The sequence below is a fragment of the Macaca thibetana genome, chromosome 1, assembly GCF_024542745.1.
Source record: "Macaca thibetana thibetana isolate TM-01 chromosome 1, ASM2454274v1, whole genome shotgun sequence".
NCBI lineage: Eukaryota > Metazoa > Chordata > Mammalia > Primates > Cercopithecidae > Macaca > Macaca thibetana.
In genome coordinates this window covers 20,289,789-20,315,874 of record NC_065578.1, presented here as the reverse complement: position 1 = coordinate 20,315,874, position 26,086 = coordinate 20,289,789, and the positions used below count along the sequence as shown (strand labels likewise).

At 52.3% G+C, this 26,086-nt stretch overlaps 1 protein-coding gene across 1 annotated transcript in view; it reads left to right on the top strand.

Moving 5' to 3' along the window:
- Nucleotides 1-8,433: 8,433 nt before the first annotated feature.
- ECE1 (endothelin converting enzyme 1) overlaps nt 8,434-26,086 on the top strand; it is a 132,494-nt gene continuing 114,841 nt past the window's right edge. Inside the window, exon 1 of the mRNA XM_050790779.1 lies at nt 8,434-8,593. Within this exon, the coding sequence (XP_050646736.1) occupies nt 8,591-8,593 (3 nt within the window). The 5' untranslated portion in view covers nt 8,434-8,590. The remainder of the gene's footprint in view (nt 8,594-26,086) is intronic.

The window sequence follows — 26,086 nt, the reverse complement described above, 5'->3', positions numbered from 1 at the left end:
TGATCCGCCCGCCTCAGCCTCCCAAAGTGCTGGGATTACAGGTGTGAGCCATTGCTCCTGGCCGGCTTCAGCTTCTTAACACAGATAACGGCAAGGAGTTGTGGGGTGGCTTCGTGACGGTACATGCCTAACTATTATTTATGTATATCCTTACTCTATCATGAACAAAAAGGCATTTGCAGCAACTCACAAAAAACAAATAAAACAGAGCCAGACGCAGTGGTGGTGCATGCCTGAAGCCCCAGCTACCCAGGAGGCTGAGGCAGGAGAATCCCTTGAGCCCCAGAGTTTAAGATCAGCCTGGGCAACATAGTGAGACCCCCATTACTATTAAAAAAAAAATCTTCTGGCTGGGTGTGGTGGCTTACACCTGTAATCCCATCACTTCGGGAGGCTGAGCCGGGCAGATCACTTGAGGTCAGGAGTTCGAGACCAGCCTGGCCAACATGGTGAAACCCTGTTTCTACTAAAAATACAAAAAAATTAGCCAGGCGTGGTGGAACACACCTATAATCACAGCTACTTGGGAGGCTGAGGCAGGAGAATTGCTTGAACCTGGGAGGTGGAGGTTGCAGTGAGCCAAGATCACATCACTGCACTCCAGCCTGGGTGATGGAGTGAGACTCTGTCTCAATCAATAAGAATCTTCCTTAAGGTTCTTACAGCAAAATTAATGAGTTAATCAATTTAAACAAAACAACTGCGTTTACCAGAAAGTTAAGATAATAGACAAATTGTCTCATCCCAGCTCTCCCACTTGGCGGCTGTGTGATCTTGGGCAAGTTGCTTCATCTCTCTAAGCCTCAGTTTCCTTGTCTATAAAATGGGATAATAGTAGTACCCACCCCCATTGGGCTATTGTAGAATTAAATAAATGAATACAGAGGAGTACTTAGCACAGTGACTGGCATACATTACCTAGACAAGATATTTTAGCAGTTTTTCTTTTTATGATGATAAGGTAATTGAGCTTTCTGTTTATAAAAAAGTAATCTGGGTAAAGCTACTCCACCCAAAGCCAGTCTCAGCCCCCCGTTGAATTAGAAACACTATTTCCTCCTCTGAAACAAACAAACAAACAAAACTGCAAAGCAATTTAAATATTTATCCAATTCTTTTGAGAATGTTAAAGCAGATATCATCCATAATCTCAGTAAAACTTCCTCCAATTTCCTCCCTGCTGCTTTCTCTCTCTCTCTCTCTCTCTCTCACTGTCTGACCCCTCACTCTTTTTCAGTATCTCACAGCACAGCAGCCCCCAAATCTGCGTCTGGATCCCCCAAACACTCCCTCAAAACTTCAGCCTCTCCCCATTTTTCCCACCCTACAACCTCTGCCCTTTCTCTTGTAGCTTCTTTCTCCCCCACCTCCACCCATTACCCAGATCCGCAGGATAAAGCCCAGGCTGCAGCTGCCTAACACACCAAGTTTCCTTCCTCAGAGAGGACAGGGAGGAAGGAGGCTCTGAAAACGTTAATAATGTTTTCCCTCTCCCAAAATGGGCATACATTTGTCAATTCAGCTAAACGCAGAATCACATCAAGGAGTTTCTAATGGTTAATATCTGAGGAGTGAGATTATAGGGACTGTTTCTTCCCATTGTATTCATTTCTGTGTTATCTATTTTACTTTTTTCTCTTTCTTCTTTTTCTTTTTGAGACAGGGTGTCGTGCAGAAGTCTTGAATTCCTGGGCTCAAGTGATCCTCCCATATCAGCCTCCCCAGTAGCTGGGATACAGGCTTGTGCCACCATGCCCGACTAAATTTTTTTTTTTTTTTTTTTTTGAGACAGAATCTTGTTCTGTCGCCAGGCTAGAGTGCAGTGGTGCAATCTCGGCTCACTGCAACCTCCACTTACCGGGTTCAAGTGATTCCCCTGCGTCAGTCTCCGGAGTAGCTGGGACTACAGGTGTATGCCACCACGCCCAGCTAATTTTTTGTATTTTGGTAGAGACGAGGTTTCACCATGTTGGCCAGGATAGTCTTGATCTCCTGATCTCGTGATCCACCTGCCTCGGCCTTCCAAAGTGCTGGGATTACAGGCGTGAGCCACCAAACCCAGCCCCGACTAATTTTTTAAAAATATATTTAGTAGAGGCCAGTTGCAGTAGCTCATGCCTGTAATCCCAGCTCTTTGGGAGGCCGAGGCGGGTGGATCACTTGAGGTCAAGAGTTCGAGACCAGCCTGACCAACATGGTGAAACCCTGTCTCTACTAAAAATACAAAAATTAGCTGGGCATGGTGGTGGGCACCTGTAATCCCAGCTACTTGGGAGGCTGAGGCACGAGAATCGCTTGAATCTAGGAGGTGGAGGTTGCAGTGAGCTGAGATCACACCATTGCACTCCAGCCTGGACAACAAGGCGAAACTCCATCTCAAAACAAAAACAAACAAACAAAAAATATATATGTGTACGTATATATATATTTATATTTAGTAGAGACAAGGTCTCACTACATTGGCCAGGCTGGTGAACGCCTGGCCTCAAGCAATTCTCCTGCTTTGGCCTCCCAAAGTGTTGGGATTACAGGCCTGAGCTATGGTGCCTGGACCGTATTGTCTGTTTTAGAGTGACCATGTATTACATTCGAAATTTGAAAAAATAGAGTTTCTTTTTTTTTCTCAAAATTAATTAAGGAAATCAGGGCAGAGAGAAGAAAAAGTAAGGTAAAAGCGGCGATAAAGTTAAGTATCCTAAGTATATTCCATTGCTTTTGTATTTAAATCATGTGAAGTTCGCAGTATGGCGCCTGGCACAGACTCGATAAATAGCAGTGATTACTGGATTTCGTGGGTCTCTGTCCTTCACAGAAACTCAACTGCCCAGTTGAATCAGAGTAATTGGTGGCCCAGGGAGACACGAGAGGGGGGTCAGGGGGGATAGCCTGATCCCCAGTCTTTCATCAGGGGCCCAGGGCAGGGGGAGGGGTCCTGGCTACCTCACTGGAGGGTTAGATGAGTCAGGAAGAGCCTCATTGAGCCTGACCAGCTCTGCCTGCCTGCACCCTGCCTCTGAGCACGGAGTCCCCTCCCCTGCCAGCCTCTTCAGAGCTGCTTCTGCTGTGTTCGTGACTGTATCCTCTTAGACAGGCTGGTTACTGTTCCTTGGAGAGTCTGGTGATTTCCCCGGGTGCCCTAGACAGTATTTCAGCTCAGTTATGGAAGACAAAACAACATTAAAAATTCAAAAGCTCTTGCAGTGAGTCTCATTCTGTCTGCGTGCCTGCGGGTCGCTCAGTGTGTCCAGCCTCTCTCTGACCTGGCACGTGGTATTACTCTAAAAGCAAAAAGTCAGCCAAACAAAAGGGATTCTCTAGACACCTACTGTGTATTAGTCATTACCAAACACCTATTCTGTACAAGATGATGACAGAGGCAAAGCGGAGGAAGAATAATGCCAGTGATAGCCGTGGCCATATACTGAACGTCTGTGACTCACGTCTCTCCACACATTCTGGGAGATTCCTTTTGGATCCTGGTGAGTCCTGAGGCTGCATGGCTGGAAACCCACACCTAAACTACAATGCCAGTTATCTCCAGGGTCTCACTTCCTGGCTAATAAGAACCCTTGGCCACAGTGATTGGCAGAAGAATTGACACTCGTCTCAGTGGCAGTTGACTAGACTCAGTTTTCCTACGGTTATTAGAACTGTAGGAAAAAGTGAGTCCCTGTTTCTGTTGGGAGTTGATAAGAGAGTAGGATGTGAGCCACTGCTGCGGGCAGCCATCTTGTCATCATGAGGCCAACAGATGAGGCCAGCAGGGAGGGAAGCCGTCTTTAGAGTCAGAGTAAATGAGACTGAATCCTAATGACATCATCTGAGCTCCTCTTGGAGCCATGCCTAAAGCTAGCTCTGCTCCTGTACTTTGAGTTACACAGGCAAAGAAGCTCCTTCTTTTTGGCTCTGGCCAGTTCAGGTTGGTTTTCTGCATTTGAGCCCTGATGATCTGATGGGGCAGACCCTGTGCCCAAAGGCTTGAGTATTTGGAAGAGGCAACTCCCCACATCTCATTCAGTCTCCAGCAGTCTAACAAGCGACACCTTCTCCTGTCATACAACCACTCGTGTCGGTCAGAGGGCGTGGCGAGCCCACGAATGCGCACAACAGCAGTTGCATGCCAGCAAAGGAGCAAAGCCCCTCGAACTGCTGTGTCTCCTCGGGCAAATCACTTTCCCTCTCTGAACATTGATTTTCTCACCTGCAATATGGAGGTGATGTGGGAATCATAACATCTACCATATAGAATTGTCAGAATCACTCAGATAATGCTGCAAAGCACCTGCCACAGTGTCTGGCGCATAAGAATAAATGCTTAGCACGTGTTATGGCTGGCCGTTCCCAGAAAGCTGTTTGAATGAGGTGATCTCTGAGGATCCCGGAGGAGGTGGGGGTAAGGGTCAGAGTTGGCAGCAAACCTCACTTGCTGCCCTTTGAGCAGCATAAGACCAGGGGCTGCGTTTTCTGGAGCAGCCTGGTAGAATGGAAGAGAGTCAGCCATCACCTTGGGAGGCCTTGGTTCTAGTCCTGATTCTGCTGTCAAGCCAGGTGAGTGGCTTTGGAGTGGGTTTGGGCATGCTGCCCCTCACTCCCTGCCCGCCCCGCCCCATTCCTTAATGTGCCCCTTTCGGAAGCAAGAACGCCACTCTCTCCTCTGCTTTTTTTTTTTTTTTTTTTTTTGAGACGGAGTCTCGCTCTGTCACCCAGGCTGGAGTGCAGTGGCCGATCTCAGCTCACTGCAAGCTCCGCCTCCCGGGTTTACACCATTCTCCTGCCTCAGCCTCCCCAGCAGCTGGGACTACAGGCGCCCGCCACCTCGCCCGGCTAGTTTTTTGTATTTTTTAGTAGAGATGGGGTTTCACCGTGTTAGCCAGGATGGTCTCGATCTCCTGACCTCGTGATCCGCCCGTCTCGGCCTCCCAAAGTGCTGGGATTACAGGCTTGAGCCACCGCGCCCGGCCTCTCCTCTGCTTTTTTCATAGAGCCAGGACCACACCTTACTTAATCTAGTGTCCCCAGTACTCTGCCCTGGGCTGATAGAGCATTCCAGAATGTCCATTTCATGAGTGATTAAAATGTGGTTATAATACCTATACCCGACCTTCTGATTTTTTTTTTTTTTAGACAGAGTCTCACTCTGTTGCCCAGGCTGGAGTGCAGTGGCTCGATCTCAGCTCACTGCAACCTCCGCCTCCCGGGTTCAAGTGATTCTCCTGCCTCAGCCTCTGGAGTAGCTGGGATTATAGGCACTCGTCACCCCACCCAGCTAATTTTTGTAGTTTTAGTAGAGATGGAGTTTTGCCATGTTGGCCAGGCTGGTCTTGAACTCCTGATCTCAAGTGATCCACCACTGAGCCCGGCCTTTTTTTTTTTTCTTTTTTGAAATGGAGTCTCACTCTGTCGCTCAGGCTGGAGGGCAGCAGCGTGATCCCGGTTCACTGCAACCTCCGCCTCCTCAGTCCAAGTGATTCTCCTGCCTCAGCCTCCCGAGTAGCTGGGATTACAGGTGCCCGCCACCTTGCCTGGTTAATTTATTTGTATTTTTAGTAGAGACGAGTTTTGCCATCTTGGCCACACTGGTCTTGAACTTCTAACCTCAGGTGATCTGCCTGCCTTGTCCTCTCAAAGTGCTGGGATTACAGGCATGAGCCACTGCACCTGGCCCTTTTTTCTTTTGGAAACTTCTTGTTGGAGAATAACAGAGACAGAAAAGCATATAGATCCTAAGGAGACTGCTCAATTTTTCACAACTGAACTACCCCCTCCTCCATACCTAACCCTTACTGGCACCCCGAAGCTTCCCTGGTGCCCCTTTCCAGTCATTCCCTCCCCAAAGATAACACAAACCTAACTTCTGACAGCACAGGTTTAATTTTGCTTACTTTTGAACTTTATGTAAATGGAGCAATGCTTAAAGGCTTTCTAGCAGTTTGTAAGTTACAAAAGGCCCACAAGGTACATTAACTCCTTAAATCTTCACATCAGTACAGTGAGGTGGGCAAGAACTATGAACTCCATTTTACAGAGGCAAAAAAGGGAGTTCAGAGAGAAGAGCATCCCCCATAATCACATTGCTGGCAAGTGGAGTGCCAGGATAGCTGGGTTTCATTTGTGTGTGTCCCTGGATCTTCAATGTCTCTGCAGGCATCAGGCTATGATTCTCAGGAAGACACCTGAGGAATGGTCAGGAATCGGACACCAGGCCAGGGAAGCTGATGGTTTAAGTTCCCCATGATGGAGGAGGCTCTGGACCTTCAGGTCTGGTCACCTTTTGGACATGGCCAGACCCTCCCCTCTTCACCATGCTCCCAACTGCTGCACTCAAGGAGCTTTTCGACCTCCCTGAGTCCTCCACACTGAAGAATTCAGAATGCTGCTGGAAGGAGGGAGCAACATAGAAAGTTATTTCCCCCTCCCCGCCCACTGCCCTCCAGGTTCCCACACAAGCTGCCCAGGAGCAGATGGTCTGCTTTGGAACTGACTCTGTGTGCCTAGACACATCGAGGGTCACTCTGGGTCAGCACCTGGGCAGGGGTTGCAGGAAGCTGCTCCTCCTCTTCCCTGCTGGCAATAAGTTATCTGTTTCCAAATTCACCCCCTTACCCACCACTACAGCCTCCTCACCCGGCTGGCTGATAGACAGGAGTCCCCGGGTCTTTTCCTCTGACCTCATGAACATTCTGTATGGCCTAACGAACTCTTAGAGATCCTTCAAAGCCCAAATCCCAATGCCACCAGGAGGTCTTTGTCCCGAACATGCACTCATTATGCATTATACACAGTAGTTTATTTCTCAGCCCAACCCAAATATAGATGATCACAAAAGCTACACAACGGTCACACACAAAGACCACAGTGTCACCACACACGCAATGTTTTTATCTCAATGTCTCTTGCAAACTGGGTTACACACAAAGTTGTACCAAATCACAGCCACGTCCCTCTTTTGTGTGGGCACACACAACACACACAAACTACACCACAAAACCCCAGGGTTTTTTCTCAGCTTGTTTACAACAGGGACACCACGTTTCTTTCTACCACATTAACAGGCATGCACAACAGGACCCAAACATGCAGACCACATAACACACACACACACACAGGCAGGCTGTCTTCTGTTCCTTCCTCCTTCCCTTGCCCTCACAAAACCTACACATGGAGACAGTGTCTCTCCTGGACCTGCAAATTCACATGCCTGGAGAGCCACGGCTCCTTCTCTCTGCTTTCCCACCATTCCCTCCCTCACCCCTCTATCACGGGGACACACAAACACACACAGCAGCAAACCCCAAATATAGCAGACACACACACACAGAGCAATGAACCCCAAATATAGCGGACACACACACACAGCAACAATCCTCAAATATAGCAGACACACACACACAGCAATGAACCCCAAATATAGCAGACACACACACACAGCAACAATCCTCAAATATAGCAGACACACACACACAACAATGAATCCCAAATATAGCAGACACACACACACAACAACAATCCTCAAATATAGCAGACACACACACACAGCAATGAACCCCAAATATAGCAGACACACACAGCAACGAACTCCAAATATAGCGACACACAGACACACAGCAACAAACCTCAAATAGAGCGGACACACACACACAGCAATGAACCCCAAATAAAGCAGAAACACACACACACATACACAGAGCAACAAATCCCAAATATAGTCAGGGCTTTCCTTCACATATAAACACACGGGCACGCAGAACCCACCCCTCCCCCACTTTGTCTCTTCTCCCTCTTCCTCTCTTACACACACAAACACACACACACACAGCAACAAACCCCAAATATACCGGACACACACACACAGCAACAAACCTCAAATATAGCACATACACACACACACAGCAACAAACACCAACTATAGCGGACACACACACACACACACAGAGCAACAAATCCCAAATATAGTCAGGGCTTTCCTTAACACATAAACACACGGGCACGCGGAATCCACCCCTCCCCCCGTTTCTGTCTCCTCTTCTCCTCCCTCTTACACACACACACACACACACACACACACACACACACACACACGCAGCTGCAGCGCCCTGGGTCACACTCCAGTGCAGGAGCCAGGCAGGAGACAAAGGTCGCCGAGGCTCCCGGCGCCCCGCACCGGACACAATCGAGCCTCTTGTCTGTTCTGCCTGCTCCCAACGCCGGTCTCGGCAAGGTCCGGACCCCGCACCCCGAAGCCACAGCTCCCGCCTGCGCCTGCCCTCCAGGGTCCCGGCGCAGCCCGGGCAGCCGGCTCCCAGCGCGCCAAGGGTTAAGGGCCCGCGCGGGCGCGGGGAGTGCGGCCTCCGGCTGTGATTGGCTGCGCCACCCAGGCCCCGGCCCCGCGCCCTGCCATTGGCCCCGCGGCGGCCCCGCCCCCCCGGGACTCGGCGCCGAAGCCGCGAGCTCGCCCGCTGGAGCCGAGCGCGCCGCCGGGGCCAGGCAGCAGAGCTGTCCGAGCAGCGGGGCTGGGAGCCGGGAGTCCGGAGCTGGGAATCGGGGGCCGGGCACGGGGAGCGGCGCGGAGCCGGGGAGGAGCACGCGAGCTATGGTGAGTGCCGCGTCCGGAGGTCTGGTCTGGTCCAACCCAGCCTCGACGGTCCCGGGCAGCGGCGCCGCGGGTGGCACCCGGGGCCGCCCTGACTCGCGGGGGGCTGGGCGCCGGCTGCAGCGGCAGCCCCCGCCCGGCCCTCGGAAGGCGTGCAGTCGGGGGGCGCCTGGGCAGAGCGCGGCTCTCCAGTCGGCGCTGCGCTCGGTCCCGTCGGGGGCGGCCGCGCCGAGCTTGGTTCTGGTCCCGGCCGGATGTGGGGGGCTTGGGGTCCCCGACTCGCTTTGGGGACGGTTGCTGCGGTCTGGTTTGGGTTGTTCTGAAGTCCCTGGACTCGGCTTGGCTTGGAGACCCAGGGCAGCCGGGCTGGGTCGGGCTCGCGGGTGGCGGCGATTCCGAGGTGCCTGGATGCAGCTGGACCTGAGCGTCCCGGGACACTGAGGTCGGTCTGGGGCTCGCCTTGGGGCACCGTGGGTGGCCACTCCCGGCGCATTCGGAGGGCTACGTTGCGGCCCTCTGGGACTGCTGATCCAGCTGTGGCCTAAGGGGTGTAGGTGGTGGCGGGACAGCTAGGTCGGTGCTGTCAGAGACCAGGGAACACTCGGGGGCCCTGCACCCAGCGATCCGGTCTCCCCAGCATCTCTCGGTGGATGGGTCCTCAGAGAAAGGACTTGCTGAGGCCAAGTGCTGACTGCGATAGGCAGGGGTACCGGGGAGAAGGGGAACTGGGGAGGGGCGTTTCATGGGGCTCTCTGAAGTCCCAGAAGAGAAATTCATTTGATCCAAGCTGGGCTCCCTGGGGGGCTGTTGGGAGGCGCATTGTCCCTGGACCCCAAGAGCAAAGGCCCTTTGTCCACTTGTCCAGGGCAGGGTGCTGGCCTCTCCGTCACGGGGAGGGAGCCATCTACTTCTCTTTGGCTTCTTTCCCCATGGACCAGCCACTCTGATTCCCTCTCCTAGTTCTGTTCTGTGCCCTGTGAAGTGGGTCCAAGTCACCATATAGGGCTGAGGAGGGCATATGCCTGGGACGGTGGCTGCCAGTACCTGTGATCCAGCCACCTCCTCTTCTCTGTGATGATGCTGCCAAGCCCGAGGGCGCCTGGATGGGAGCAGGACGGGACCCCCTGTAAAGCTGAAGAGTCCCACAGTGGTTCCCAACCCCTGCTCTGCCCAGAGCTGGAGTCCCCTTACAACCCCCCCCCATCTCTCCCTTCCAAGGCCTCTCTCTTCTCACCCAGCTAGGGTCTTCCTCACTTAGGCACCACCAGTTGCCTCACTAGAGTCAGAAGCAGTGGAATTATGGCTTAGTTCTATACCTGAAGGTGCTTAGAGACCACCTGGGACTCAACCTACCTCCTCCATTAGGAATCTCCGCTGTAATGCCCTGCCTAGACGTTTCCGTGACAGGAAGTGCACTATCTGTGGACCAGCACTGGATTTAAAGTCTCAGTGTATGGGCACTAAAAGGCCGTGAGACTTTGAGGTTGTATGATCGATCCCCTCTGCCTCTAAGCCCACCCTTAGTTACTCATAAAGAAAATTTTTTCTTCCTTAAAAACCACCAAAAAAAGAAAGAGGTCCCCTCACTCTGCTTTGGTGACACTTTATAGATCCTTACAACCCAAGAAGCCCACCAGCCCATTGTGAAGAGCCCAGGCTTTGGCATCAAACCAGTTTGTGTTTGAGCCCCATCCCCTCCCCTTCCCCACAGGGACTTTGGTCTAGTTGAAGCATCACCCTTGAGTTTCAGTTTCCTCATCTGCAAGACGAGATGATAACGCTTATTTCCGAAGGGTGAGATAACCCAAGTGAGAGTATTTTGCTTCAGTACTGCTTAGTTTTCCCTTCTTTTTCAACCTTGAACCCACACTGGGAAGTTCTACCTAACATCTAACCTCTTTGCCTGGGGGATGTCTCTGGAATCCAAGAACAAAGGCCCGTCATCTATCTGTCCAGGGCTAGGTGCTGGCTCTTCCAGCACAGGGACAGAGGCCACCTATTTGCTGGTCTGAAAGAAGGATGAAAGTTTGTCACGTTGTAGGGAGGAGACCGTGATACTTTCGTCTGTCATTCAGCCAGGATGTGTTGAACCTTACTCTAAGCCAAACCCCGTGTGAGGGAGGAAAGAATTGACCGAATAAACAGTGTTAAGGGAGCGTCCACCAGGCCATAAATGTCTGCACTGGTCCTCAGGCTCTTTGGCACGCCCTTGGAGAGGTAGAAATATGCCAAGCAGGGCTCTCTCCAGGCTGGAGAGATGAGAGAAAGCTTCATGGAGCAGGTGACATCTGAACTGGAAGGGATATCCCGGGAGGGCGACCTGTGTGACAGAGGAGCAAAGGTGTGAGTGCACAGGACAGGCTCCTAGAAAGCCCAGAATGGGGCTGGGCTGGCACCTGGCTATGGAAGGACCAGGAAAGAGAAGAGAAAGAGGGCGGAAAGGTTGCTGGGGCCAGAGAGTGCGAGGCTGAGGAAGTCCACGGTGGATTGTTAACCGGTTGTGCATGCATGGGGTGGAGGCTGATGTCAGGCCTCCCTGGCTCCTGTAGTTTTAATTTCCTCTAAACATTGGTTCCCGTGCTGTCATTCCTGAGGCCGGGGTGATTCGGGACTGATCAAGTGTTTATTCCCTGGATCTCCTGCTCCGCAGCTTTTAAACAAATCCAGCACTCCTTTCTTTGCAGTGTGGCCAAATTGTCCCTGGCCCCTGGGTTCCTAATGGGGCGTGTTTGCAGGGTGTGTGTGTATGTGTCTGTGTGTGTATCTATGTGTGTGTGTCTGTGTCTGTGTGATGTGTTTCCTGTTGTGCCTGGCTGAATCTCCCCGATGGTCCCCAGCTCCCCACCCACATCTCTGACCCCTTGGCAGGGAGTCAGTGCTGTTCTTAAAGGCCTCTGTTCTCCAAGGCCTCGGATGGACCCTCTCCCCTGCCTACTCCCAGTGCAGGCCGTGGGCCGAGGGTTCCGAGGAGGCTTTTTGTATCTCCTGCCTCCAGTTGTATTCAGACTACCCTGCAGCAGGCACAGAGAGGTGAAGGAGGTTGCCCAGGGTCACAGAGCAAGAGAGTACCAGAGCAGGCACAAACCTCCTTGACTTTTGGAGGGTTAACCTGGCAAACAGTTTGGAGAAGGAAGCCCAACCCATCATCCCCCATCTGTAGTTGTGGCACCTTGAGAATGTTCCTTCACATTCCAAGCTGGGGCTGAGTTGAGGCTACCGCTGTGGGTTAAGAATGCTCTTTACTATACAGCAGTTGAGGACCCAGGGTTCAGGTTTGAATCCTCATGTACTATCAGCTTTCTGTGTGACCTTGGGTCAGCCATTCCCCCACTCTGTGCCCCCTTTCCTACAAAGTGGGGCAGATTTGCTCCACTTCTCAAGATATTGTGAGGATCCAACGGATGTGGAAACACTGTGGGAACTATTAAGAATGTGCGGGAGCCCGGGGGCGGTGGCTCACGCTTGTAATCCCAGCATTTTTCGGGGGCGAGGCAGGAGGATCACTTGAGGCCAGGAGTTCAAGATCAACCAGGGCAACATAGTGAGACCCTATCTTTAAAAAAAAAAAAAGTAGTGAGAAGTGTTACTATTTGAAGCTAGGAGACTAACCACATGCCCCCACATCACTCTGATGCCTCTCAGCCACTCCAGACGCGGCTCCCAGGGCACTGTGCGTACTTTACCCTGGGCAGCCTGTGCCCCTGCTGGTAACTGGGCTACTGAGGCCTCCTTGCATTGCTACACTCTTTTGGTAAGCAAGGATGTTATTACCTTTTGTTAAAGAATAAATACATTGTTTTCCCTGCAGAGTTGGGGAGGCCAAGGGAAGAACAGGATTTGAGGCATGAGAGGGCTACAGGGTGGGCTTGGCAGAATGTTCTGGGCATTAGCCCAGAAAGCCAGCTTGGCCAAGTCCACACTTTCACGTCTACGGTGAGAGAGGAACCATGAGCAAATGTTTACAATTTTTTGTGGTTTTGCTCAATTTTTTTCTCTCCAATTGACTGGGTAAGCCCCCGGCCATAGTCAAAGGGCTTCATTCATTCCTTCATTCATTCACTCACCAAACAAGTCTGCTCGGCACAACGCGAAGCATGGGGGCTGTGGTCAGTGTGAGTGAGACTATAGGTCTTTCTCTCCCACAGTCTGATGGACAGGCAGGCAGACAGATGCAGAGCAGGAAATTACAAGCGCAATTACTGTTGCCAAGGAGACACGCGGGGGGCTGTGGGAGTGGACCGGGAACCTGACCTGAGGATCAGAAAAGGCTCCCTGAACACATGGCATTAAAGCCATAATGTAGAGTGAGTGGGACTGGGAAGAGTGTTGGGGGGCGGGGTGTGGAGGGAGCAGAATGCGCCAGAGTACAGACCGCTGTACCTTCACGGATGGTTCATCTGGAGCGCAGAGGACTATGCTTAGGAGGTGGCCCCGGAGGGTACACTCAGGGATGGTAATATGAAGGACCTGGCGCCCAATCCTCGGGGCAGTGGGGAGCCACTCAGGAGTTTATTTTTTAAATTTTATTGATTGATTGATTGATTGATTGATTGAGACACAGTCTCGCTCTGTCACCCAGGCTGGAGTGCAGTGGCGCGATCTCAGCTCACTGTAACCTCTGCCTCCCCGGTTCAAGTGATTCTCCTCAGTCTCCCAAGTAGCTGGGATTATAGGCGCGCCACCATGCCCGACTACCTTTGGTATTTTTTTAGTAGACACCGAGTTTCGCCATGTTGCCCAGGCTGGTCTTGAACTCCTGACCTCAAGTGATCCAGCCGCCTCGACCTCCCACAGTGCTGGGATTACAGGTGTGAGCCACCACACCTGGCCTACTGAGCAGTTTAGAGTCAGGGGAGTGACATGGTCGGATTTGCATTCTGAGATGGTCACAGGCTGCTTTGTGGCAAGTGAGTAGAAGGGGTGAGGCTGAAGGCTGGGAAACCAGTGAGGAGGGAACTGGAGTGACCCTGGGGGAAAGGTGGTGCTGCGGGCACCATCCAGTCCTCCTCTAGCCCAAACCACACTCCCGGCATGCTGCCCAGAGCAGGCAGCGAAGACAGAAGGAGGCTGTGGCCCCAGAGGTCCCACACAGTCCCTTCTCCTACACTCATTGACCTTTCCCCTCATCCTTCCAGGCAGATAATCAGCCAAGGGCCCTGGTCTCCAGACCCTTTAATAGAGGAGAAAGAACAAGTTCCCAAATCGCTCTGAAATGAGGTAGAAAATGCTACGTGCCAACCTGGGGATGCAGCTCCCGAGTCATCCTGGCCATAGGTGTGTATCAGGGAAGCCTTCCCAGAAGAGATGGCAAAACTTGGTGGAGTGTTTCTTAGACACCGAGCTTTGGACGCATAAAAATGAGGAGGGGCGGTTTACCCGTCCTTGAAGAGTTAATAGTCTGAGGGGCACAGTTTAATGAACAACCAGTGCTGGCAGAACCCCACTGTCAGGGTGGCACTGGGAGTCCAGGGCTGGAGGCCTGCCCTTTCCTTGGGCCCCTGAGGGCAGGGTGGCTGGGATGCCCCAGGCCTGTCTTGGTAGGCTGACAAGCCTAGGAATGGCTCCCTCCTCCCAACACGGCCCCTTCGGACTTCCTGGGGGAAGATGTAAACAGGGGAGCAAGTTTCTGGAGAACGTTCAGGAAATCAGCTTGGTGGGGGTCTAACATCAGGGAGGGGGGCCTGGCTTCTGGGCCTTCTAAAGACCGTAGAGCACTTGTATGAAAAGGGGATTAGGAACCACCTACTTCAAGGCCCCTGTTTTACACGTGGGAAGACTGAGAGACAAAATGAGCATCTACTATGTGCCTGGCACTTAAATGGAATCTCTGCTCTCCACACCAACCCCAGGGAGGAGAGCGAGCCTTATTTCAGAGTTGTAAAAGCTGAGGCTCAAAGGTCACTTAGGGAACTAGGGATGGGAGCAAGACAGTGGCTCCCCGATTCCTCTAGATTATGGCTGCAGTCCCAAGCTACCACTCAATTTGGCAGAAACTTGGCCTTCCTGGGAAAGCCCGCTGGGACAGGGATAGGACGGTTGAGCCAGTAGCCAAAGGCATTGAGAGCTAATTGGGGCTGGACACTGGCCAGGCTAAAATGCTGGTTATTTATTGTTCACCTTTGCACGGCACTTGACAGTTAGACCTTTTCTTCCCCATTCCCTGACTGTTCTTGGATTCCCACTGCCAATTAGTGGCAGAACTAGAACTTGAACTCAGGCCTTGTGACTCCCAGCCCAGCTCCCCGCCCCCCCACACCCAGATCCCCAGCTCCCCAGCTCCCCAGCTCAGCTAACAGCCCCTCCCTATCTGGCAACACCTGGTCTCCTGGCCTGGGTCTCCGGTACCCCCCACCCGCAACACCTGGTGTCCCAGCCTTTCTGACCACATAGCCCTCTAAGCAGTTGGAGCAGCCCCTGGCCCAGAAACCTCTCCCCATCCTCCTCCCACAAATTCCCTTCCCCCCTTGGCTGGGAAGGCAGGAGGGTGGGCCTGGGGTGGCAGCCAGGCGGAGTTAGGTTACAGAGTAAACACAGTCATGTCAATATTTACCTCTGCCTGGAACCAGAGCTTCCCACCTCCCTGCCTTACTCCCTCTAGCTGCCCATCCAACTGCACGTGGCCTGCTCCCAGGCTCTGATCTGGTCATTGAAAGCAAGGCCAGGGTGGCTTCCAGCCCAGGCTTTGCCACTAATCCTTCTTGTGTTCCCGAACTGCAGTCTCCCTTCCTGGGCCTCAGTCTTCCCATCTGTGAAATGACATGGCTGGAGCAGACTGACTCCAGGGCTGTCTTCAGTAATGACATGTGGGATGACAAGTATAATACTCTCGTTCAGAGGATAGACTCAAAGTTGTGCAAATCTGGGTTTGAATCCCAGCCCCACTACTTCCTCACCATGAGACTTGGGGCAAGGCACCTAACCCCTTTGAGCTCCAGTTTTCCTCTGTAAAATGAGAGCCTAGCAGTCGGTACCCATTTTGTTTGTTGGTGAGCATTCATGAGCTATGTTTGCAGCACTTGGCACAGGATAAGGTTTGATTAAATGGTCATGGTGTTGGTTGTGATTCCAGATAAACATTTTATGATTCGCTGAATCCAGACACTGGGTTGCGTCACTTGGAAACTGGAACCAAGGGTGTTGACTCTAACCTCATGTCCTCCTGGTCCTCTGAGAGGCCGCAGGCTGGGCTAGGGTGTCCAGGGGCTGAGAAAGCTCCTTGGTCAACACCACACACACCCCCAGCTGCCTGGCCATTGGAGTTCCTTCTTATTGGGCAGAGGTCCAGGGCTGAAATGTCCTCAGAGATACGTGACCATGAAAGGGATGAGGGAGGGCAGAGGGGGCGGAAGGGGAAGGAAGGACCCATTTCCTCAGCAGTTCTTTCACAGAAGCTCTGAGTCCATTACACACATGAGCTGTTCCTCCCAGCACTGGAGAGGAGGGGGCGAGGGGTGAGGACTGGCTGCCTTCAGGTGCTATATCTGAGCAGGCAGTGTGGGGAGGAGAGGGCAGGGAGGCGGGGTCTGCCCGTGCAGCAGGAGTGGGCCTTGGAGACTGATGGGCCCAGGATCAAACATGGCATCCTCACTTTTTGCATTGTCACCTTGGACAGTGTGTGTCACCTCTCCAAGCTTTATTTTCCTGTCTCTAATATGGAGCTTCTGGGGCAGTATTTTACACAGTAGTTAGAAGCGCTCAATCAGATCCTGTTTCAGAGTAGCCCAGATGAGGGCTGGCACCTACAGGGGACTCAGTCGGTGTCACCTGCTGTTATTGTCATGACTGTTATGATGACACTGGATGCCAGACTGGACCTTGTGAGGGCAGAGATTGTGTTTCTAAAAATTGTGGTATAGTATAATTTACTTCAGTAACGTATGCACATCTTGTACGGCTCACGGTTTACAAATGCGCACACCTGCACACTACCTGGACCAAAGCATGAACCATTCCCACAGTTCCTGTGTGCCTCCTCCATCAGTCCCCTGCAGCAGGTGGCCACTGCCCTCTAGTTTGGCCTGGTTTTGAGCTTTCTCTGTGTGGGTTCATTCATGTGTGCTCTTCTGTGCCTGGTTTTCTTCAGCTTTGGACAGCACGGAATGTTCGAGGTTTGTCCGTGTCGCCTGTAGCAGTATCTGCTCCTTTTTAGGCTGAGTCGTGCCACATTGGGTGGATGTACGTGTAAATGTCCGTGACTGACATTTGGATTGATTCCAGCCTGAGGCTGCTGTGACATTCTCGTATGTATCTCTTTGCAGACCTGAGCACTCGTTTCTTTGGGGCACATACTTAGGAATGTAACTTCTGGGTCAGAGGGGCAATACATGTTTAACTTTCTTTTTTTGTTGTTGTTTTTTTGAGACGGAGTTTCACTCTCGTTGCCCAGGCTGGAGTGCAATGGCGCAATCTCGGCTCACTGCAACCTCCGCCTCCCGGGTTCAAGCGATTCTCCTGCCCCTGCCTTAGCCTCCCGAGTAGCCGGGATTACAGGCGCCAGCCACAACACCTGGCAATTTTTTTTTTTTTTTTTTTTTTTTTTGAGACAGAGTCTTACTCTGTCACCCAGGCTGGAGTGCCGTGGAGCGATCTCAGCTCACTGCAAGCTCCGCCTCCCAGGTTCACACCATTCTCCTGCCTCAGCCTCCAGAGTAGCTGGGACTACAGGCGCCCACCACCACGCCTGGCTAATTTTTTGTATTTTTAGTTGATACAGGGTTTCAACCGTCTTAGCCAGGATGGTCTCTATCCCCTGACCTCGTGACCCGCCCACCTCAGCCTCCCAAAGTGCCGGGATTACTACAGGCGTGAGCCACTGGGCCCGGCCACAGCTGGCTAATCTTTTGTATTTTTAGTAGAGATGGTGTTTCACCATGTGGGCCAGGGTGGTCTCGAACTCCTGACCTCAGGTAATCTGCCCACCTGGTCCTCCCAAAGTGCTGGGATTACAGGTGTAAGCCACCGCGCCCGGCCTCAGTGAATGTTTTTCGTTTTTTTGTTTTTGAGACAGGGTGTCTCACTCTGTCACCCAGGCTGGAGTACAGTGGCATGAACATAGCTCACTGCAGCCCTGAACTTCTGGGCTCAAGTGATCTTTCCACCTCAGCCGCCTGAGTAGCTGGGACCACAGGTGCGCACCGCCACACCCAACTAATTTTTTGATACCTTTTTTTGTAGAGACAAGGTCTCACTATGTTACCAAGGCTGGTATTGAGTTCCTGTGCTCAGGTGATTCACCCGCCTTAGCATTCCGTGGTGCTGGGATTACAGGTATGAGCCACTGCCTGTCCCAGTAATTGTTTTTTGAAAGAAGGAAGAAATTTGAGTCCTTTCTTTGTCTTAATGCCCCAGATTCACTCTGTGGCCCTGCCCCTGCCCCCAGGGCCTGGCAGCTCTGGGCTGGCACTCTGCCCAGACCCTGGGCTTTGGGCTTCACCTGCTGTCCCTCAGGGCCCCCCCGCCCTGGAGACCCACTGGTTGGCTGTGTGACCTCAGTCTAGTCCTTTCCCCTCCCTAGTCCTCACTTTCCTCTTCCGTCAAGTACTGGGTGGGTCGAAGCTTCCCCTGCTCCCCGTGTCTGTGGTCTCCCTCATTTGGGGGCCTTTGCTCCTGGTGTTTGGTGCCTCTTCACCCCCAGGGTCTCACCCACCCCAGGCAGGAGCCCCCACTGGCCTGTAGCTTGCAGAAGGACCGTTTGGGAAAGCTGGTGGGCCCTTCATTCTTGGTACCCACCCTAAGAGCCTCACTGCGACTCTGTCCCCCCGGGTGAGAGCCCTCCAGAGTAGGCCCCCAGCCATGAGAGCCCCACCCACTGAGGCTTGGCATCAGGTCGCCCCGGGTCTGAATCCTGCTACTCCCTGGCTCTGGGACTTTGGGCAGCTCACTCCGCCTCTCAGAGCTGCAGCGTCCTCATCTTCAGGGTTTTGAGGACCAAAGGGGGCCCTGCCTCGTTGGGACAGAAGAGAATGGAGCAGTCACATGCCTGCCCCTAAGGAGCTGCACTCCAGGGGAGGAAGCTGGAGACCAGACAGGGAAAGGCACCCACCAGAAGGATCACTCTGAGAGAAGAAAGGAGAGAAAACACGGTGATGTGGTGGAGAGTGGCTGTGAGGGGAGGGGGCTGCTCTAGAGGAGTGACCAGGAAAGGAGGTGACGTCTGAGCTGGGACCTGAAGGTTGAGGAGGGGGCAGCCGGGCAAAGACGGGGGAGTTGAGAGTTCCCAGCAGCCGGACCAGCAAGTTTGGCACATGTAGGGGGTGAACACTGGTGTGGCCTGGCAGAGGCAGTGGAGAGCAGAGGGAAGGCTAGGAAGAGGTGGGTCTGGAGGGGCAGGCCATGGATAGCCTTGTCTGTGGGGCAGGGGTCAGCATTCCATTCTAAAAGTGGTGGGAAGCCACTGGAGGACCCCACGTTGAGGAGCAACTGGGTTTGGTTTCTGTTTGGAGAGACCCTGGCTGCTGTGTAGAGCATGGACTGTAGGGGGCAGGAGGGAGGCAGGAGCGCGGGCCTGGCCTGAGGGTGAGGAGGCTTAGGTTTCTGCAGGATCTGGGATTTTGGCAGCTACCTCAGGGATGGGAGAGAGGTAGCCAGGGATCCCAGATGCTTCGAGACCTCGCTGGCAGCAGAGCACAGTGGGCAGAAGTTACCCGTGGAGCTGGACAGACCTGTCTGAACCTCCACTTGAACTCAGCCTTCCGGGCTGGGCTTGGGATTCTCCCCGAGTGACCAGTTCCCACCATCCCAGTCCCTGGGGACCCGGAGAAACAGAGCCAGAGGGCATTGAGCTGGAGCCTGCCTCCCTCGCTTCCGCACACCTTGCCGAGAAGTGAGGGCATAGGAAGAGATGGCCGCAAAGGGATGCCCAGCCCCTCTGCCCCGGGGCTGCTGTTCACAAGGCCACGCTGGAGGGAATCCTGTGGCTTTGTGGTTCCTTGTTTCCTGGGCTGGTCTGGGGTGGAAGATGACCATGAGAAAGCGGCATTTCATCTTCCTTCACCCCGAGCGTTCAGTGGGTGATTACTCGGCATCCTGTTGGGCTTCCGGTGTGGTGGGTGTGAGCCAGAGAGAGGAGGGCATGAGAGTTCACAGTCACAGGACGTGGGACTTGGAGGTCATCTAGGCCAACTTCCTCACAGGGCAGACTAAGGCTCAGAAAGGGAAAGAGACTTACCTGAGGCCATACAGCAGGTTAGAGGCAGGACTTGGGCCCTGATTCCCGGCTCCTCATCCAGCACTCTTTCTAGGTGACATGGAGGTATGGAGGTTTTGGAGCCAGACAGATGTGGGTTGTAGTCCCAGCTCTGTCACTTAGTCCCAGCTGGGTGACCTTTGGTGAGTGACCATCTCTGAGCCTCGGTTTTCTCCTCTATGAAATGAGATGATGGTATCACCATTCTCACAGTGGTGTTGTGAAAAGTGGTTGATAATTTATGACAGGTTGTAAAGCTCATAGGACGGTGCACAGAGTTGACTCTTGGGAGGTGGGAGCTGTTATTACCTTTGTGGCTCTGTCTTTTATTTATTTATTTATTTTTTGAGACGGAGTCTCGCTCTATTGCCCAGGTTGGAGTGCAGTGGCACGATCTCAGCTCACTACAACCTCCACCTCCTGGGTTCAAGCAGTTCTTCTGCCTCAGCCTCCCAAGTAGTTGAGATTACAGGCAGGTGCCACCATGTCTGGCTAATTTTTGTATTTTTTAGTAGAGATGGGGTTTCACCATGTTGGCCAGGCTGGTCTCAAACTCCTGACATCAAGTAATTTGCCTGCCTCGGCCTCTCAAAGAAGTTGGGATTACGGGCGTGAGCCACCGCGCCCGGCCTGTGGCTCTGTCATCCTAACGTCCTAAAGCACCAGAAAGAATGGCTGCGTGCTGGCCCTCACATGTGCTGTTTTTTGATGAATGCAGTTAGGGATGGAAGATGAGAATGGGCCATGGTTGGCCCATCTCTCTGCTGCTTGCTTTATTTCCCCATTATATTTGAGAGACTCCTTAGCCAGGCCACGAGTGACACACACGCGCGCACACACACACACACACACACACACACACACACAGCTCTGGTGGGCTGGAGCTGTGCTGTCTGCCTTCAGCCCAAATTGGGGTGGGGGAGGTGGAGGCATAGACAGGCACTAAGTGCAGGTCCCAGGTGAAAAACTGGGCAGCTCCCCACCTTCTGCATCAGATGCCTACCACGCACCACCAATACCTGTTTGTTCAGTGTGACTGAACCTGTTTGTTCAGTTAAGACCAAGAGCCATGGGATCAACTTAAGCTTGAACCCTGCATCTGCAACTGAATTGTCGCAAAGGACTTTTTTTTTTTTTTTTTTTTTTTTTTGAGACAGAGTCTTGCTCTGTCACCCAGGCTGGGGTGCAGTGGCCGGATCTCAGCTCACTGCAAGCTCCGCCTCCCAGGTTTTAGGCCATTCTCCTACCTCAGCCTCCCAAGTAGCTGGGACTACAGGCGCCTGCCACCTCGCCCGGCTAGTTTTTTGTATTTTTTAGTAGAGATGGGGTTTCACCGTGTTAGCCAGGATGGTCTCGATCTCCTGACCTCGTGATCCGCCCGTCTCGGCCTCCCAAAGTGCTGGGATTACAGGCTTGAGCCACCGCGCCCGGCAGCAAAGGACTTTTAGCAGGCGTTGTCTTCCTCTCTGAGCCTTGGATTTTCCGTCTGTGAAGTGAGGATATAACAGTCCCTCCCAGGACGATTGCAAATATTCAGTGAGAGGAGCAGCACTCAGAGCATGCATGGTGCATATCTGGTGCTAGACTCCAAGAATTAGATGGCACTAACATTTTAACAGTGTTGACACACGTCCCGATTCTGTTTCTCTTTCCATGGCTGTTCTTAGAAACTTACTTCCCCATCCGCCCACCCCACCCCCATCCTGTGTTCCCACAGCCCCCTTCCCTCTAACTCCTTGCCTGACTGCCTTCTCTCAGGGTCACCTTGGACTGAAATCTTTCTCCCCCTCCCCCTCCCCTCCCCTCCCCTCCCCTCCCCTCCCCTCCCCTCCCCTTCCCTTCCCTCTCTCTCCTGTCTGTCTCCCTGCCTCTTCCCCCCTCCCCCTGGACTAACACAGATCAAGAGTTCAAGCTCCGGCCCAGCCTGCCTGGGTTTGAATCCCAGCTCTGCCATTTACTGGAGCAGCCTCAGGCAAAGTACTTAATTCTCAGCCTTTATTTCTGCATAAGTAAAATGGGAATAAGGATAGTGCCAAGCTTAGAGAGTTGTTTAAATAAGCGACGAGATTCTTGTAAAGTGCCAGGATCAGTGCCTGCAATACAGTAAGTGCCTAATAAATGTCACCTGATTTATGACTAGACAGGGTTCTGCTGGAGCAGAGCCCCTGCCTTTTCATCTCTGCATTCCCAGGGTCTGGCAGGGTTGGGATTGGAAGGGGTGCGGGCTTTCTAGGGGTTTACACTATGGCATTAGAGACTTGCTTTCCCAGTGCAGCAGGCCTCTCCAGAAAGGGGAGGGGACTTGGACCACATCGTAAGCTTGTCTGTCTGGCAGATATTTCCTACAACCCTGCTGCACACCACTGGGTGCTGAGGATGGGGTGGGGGAGGGTGCAGTAACACTGCCCTTAGTGAGCTGAAGTCCATGGAGGAAAGTGGGACAAAATGGCCCTGATACTATCAGAGAATGACGAGCCCGAGGCTGGCAGGTTGCTTCTGAGGAGGCTCCTGGGACTGGTGATGTTTGATGTTTCCTTGTGGGAGTGACGTAATAGTAACTTCTGGCTACATTAGGGCTTTATTCAGTAATCCTCCATTCTTTCCTATCCGCGGTGTTTACCCGTCTTAGCAGTAATAACAATAGCGTTTCTTGAGTGTTTGCTATGTGCCAGGTATAGCGCTAAATATTTTATGTTATGAGTTTACTTAATCTTCACATCAACCCTGTGAGGTACTTATTATCATTATTCCCATTTTGTAGGTGGGAAAACTGAGGCACAGAGAGGTAATGTATCTCTCCTCTCAGTCAGTAATTGGCAGAGCTAGAGTGGAACCTGGGCAGTTTTGGCTACAGAGTCCATGCTTTTTTTTTTTTTGCTTTTTTTTTTTTTAGCGAAGTCTCATTCTGCCTATCACCCAGGCTGGAATGCAATGGCACTGTTGTGCATGGCTCATTGCAACCTCAACCTTGCAGACTGAAGCGATCTTCCCACCTCAGCCTCTTGAGTAACTGAGACTACAAGCGTGCACCACCATGCCCGGCTAAGTTTTTAATTTTTTTTTTTTTTTTTTTGAGACAAAGTCTTGCTTTGTCGCCAGGCTGGAGTGCAGTGGCGCTATCTCAGCTCACCGCAATCTTCACCTCCTGGGTTCTAGCGATTCCTCTGCCTCAGCCTCCCGAGTAGCTGGGACTACAGGTGCTGCACCACCACGCTCGACTAATTTTTGGATTTTTAGTAGAGATGGGGTTTCAGCATGTTGGCCAGGATGGTCTCGATCTCCTGACTTCAGGCGATCCACCCACTTCGGCCTCCCAAAGTGCTGGGATTACAGGCGTGAGCCACCGTGCCTGGCCTAATTTTTTTTTTAGAGACAGGGTCTCGCTATGTTGCCTAGGCTGGTCTCAAACTTCGGGCTCAAGCGATCATCCTGCCTCTGACCCCTAAAGTTTGGGATGACAGGTGTGAACCACCACGCCTGGCTGAATCCAACTTGTGCTTCCTCCATAACTGACTTTTACCCAGCTGGTTGTAGTCCTTGTGACTAGCCAATCTCATGGACTCTGAGCGCCTTACCTTCCACGAGAGTCCTTTGCAGCCAGCAAAAGTGAAGGAATTAATCTTAGGCCTTCCTGTACAGCCTGCGTTCAGCATCAGCTCAGGGGTGAGGGGATAGGGACCTTCCAGGAAGAGGGTGTGGAAGTTTAAGGCCCAGAAAGGAAAGGACTTGAGTCAGGAGGAGGAAGAAGGATTAGCATAGGAAGCATTTAATGGGGAGAGAAAGGAAACTCAGAAGGCTGGAAAAGTTGGAATTCAAACTGAAGCAACATTTGCTGAGTACATTTTCGGTGCCAGGCATGGCAGCGTCTGTGCCTTCCAGGAGCTCCCAGGCCTGTGGGAGAGATAGACAAATTAGCAGGTAAATTGCTGAATAGTATTTGGTGAGGTTGGCCGGGGGCGGTAGCTCACACCTGTAATCCCAGAACTTTGGGAGGCCGCGGTGGGTGGATCACTTGAGGCTAGGAGTTCGAGACCAGTCTGGCCAACATGACAAAACTCCATCTCTACTAAAAATATGAAACAGTTAGCTGGGCATGGTGGCGTGCGCCTGTGGTCCCAGCTACTCAGGAGGCTGAGAATCACTCGAACCCGGGAGGCAGAGGTTGCAGTGAGCGAATCATGCCACTGCACGCCAGCCTGGGCGACAGAGGGAGGCTCTGTCTCAAAATAAATAAATAAATAAAGTATTTGGTGAGTATATGGGCAGGAGCCTTTGAAGGCCCAGAGGAATAGATCACCAACTTGACCCAGGGAGGTGATGTTTAAGTTGGGTCTTGAAGGATGAGTAGGAGTTTGCCAGCCAGGCAGAGCTAATAGTAGCAGAGCCAAAGTTTAAACCTGAACAGTCTGGGTCCAGAGTCTGTGTTCTTGCCTGTGGCATGCTTGGCCCTGCTGCCCTCCAAGGCCTAGCCTTGGGAGATGAGACTTTCTGGGTCCTGGGTCACTCCACACGAGCCCTAGACAACCACCCAGCCATTTTCCCATCCAATTCCTGCGTTTGCTCTTCACAAACTCCCACTCTCTCCCACTCCTGCAAGGGTGGTTGGGAGTTGACTAGCCTTGTAGGCAGTCTCTGTCTCTCTAAGTGACTGGGATTTGTGGTGTCCTGAGAAGGGTACACAGATTCTACCCGCAGTTCTCCTGTGGCAGGTAGGAGGCACAGACAGACACAGAAGCATTTCCTGTTTTGTTTTTCCACTGTTTGCCCTGAGCACATGAACTGCTTTGCATAAAGCACCTCCTCAGATCATTGCAACAACCCTGGCAGGTAGAGGTAATTTACTGCCATTTTAAGCATGAGAAAGGTGACTCACAGAGGTTGAGCCATGTGTCCAAGGTCACACAGCTAAGCCAGTAAGTAGAGGGACTGGAATTTGCACCTCAATCTAACTGTGAGGCCTGTACTCGTGTTTTTAAGCCATCAGGAAGAATACCAGGTTATGAAGGCCACGCCCCTTTCTGATGAGTCTCACCTCTGTGCTGGTAATCAGGGCACCTAGGAATTGCAAGTTAGCGGTAGCAAGCATAAGGTTGCATTGATTTCAGTTCTTCTCAACAGGAATGTGCATGAGAATCACCAGGAATGTTGGTTACAAATACAAGATTCATTGCCTTCATCCTAGAGATTCTAACTCAGTAAGTATGGGGGGAGGGTCCAGGAACCTACATTTCCAGCAGAATGCCTGATTCTGATGCTGGTGGACCATTGAATATGCTGGAAATCCTAATTTATGACATGTCTTCTCTGGGTCCGGCACTATCCTGGGCATTTTATTTGGTCACTTCAGCCATCAGAACATCGCCTGGTAGGGGGAGTGGATGCAAAGGGAGGTGGGAGTCTAGAGAGAGATTCGTAGCAGTCACGATGAACAGCCAGCATGTCCATTCCACCTTTAGATCAATTGGATAAGGAAACTGAGGCTCGGAGAGGAGGCACCTTGCCCAAGGCTTGTGGTGGCAGAGCTGGGATTAGAAAGCAGACTCCTCAGCTGCCGAGACCTGTGTTCCTCCTGATACCCCACGTGGTTGCTTTTGCACCCTCCCACACAGAGACTCTTTTTCGTTTGTTTGTTTGAGATGGAATTTCACTCTTGTTGCCCAGGCTGGAGTGCAGTGGAGTGACCTCAGCTCACTGCAACCTCTGCCTCCCAGGTTCACGCCATTCTCCTGCCTCAGCCTCCTGAGTAGCTGGGATCACAGGTGCCCGCCACCATGCCCGGCTAATTTTTTGTATTCTTAGTAGAGACAGGGTTTCACCATATTGGCCAGGCTGGTCTCGAACTCCTGACCTCAGGTGATCCACCCACCTCGGCCTCCCCAAGTGCTGGGATTACAGGCTTGAGCCACCGCACCTGGCCCACAGATTCTTGGGGGCATCTGCCAAACACCACCATAGGTAAATGTGGGATAATCAGTGGTGGCAATGTCTGCCATTTACTGAGCACCCACTGTGTGCCAGGCACAAGGTCTAGAATGGTCAGTAAGCAGGCATGGTCTTGGACAATTGCACAGATCTCTAATTATAAGCAGGTTGCTATGGGAGTTTATGTCAGAGGAGCCATTCCCGGCAGAGAGCAGGAGCAGGGAAGATGTCCCTGAGGAAGAAGGGTTTGAGAAGAGATCTGAAAGATGTGTTAAGTGTTAACTGGGCAAAGAAATGCAGAGTAAAAGATTCTAGGCTGTGAGAACAGCATGTGCAAAGGCCCTGGGGTGATTGATATATAGCAGCAATCCCCAACCTTTTTGGCACTG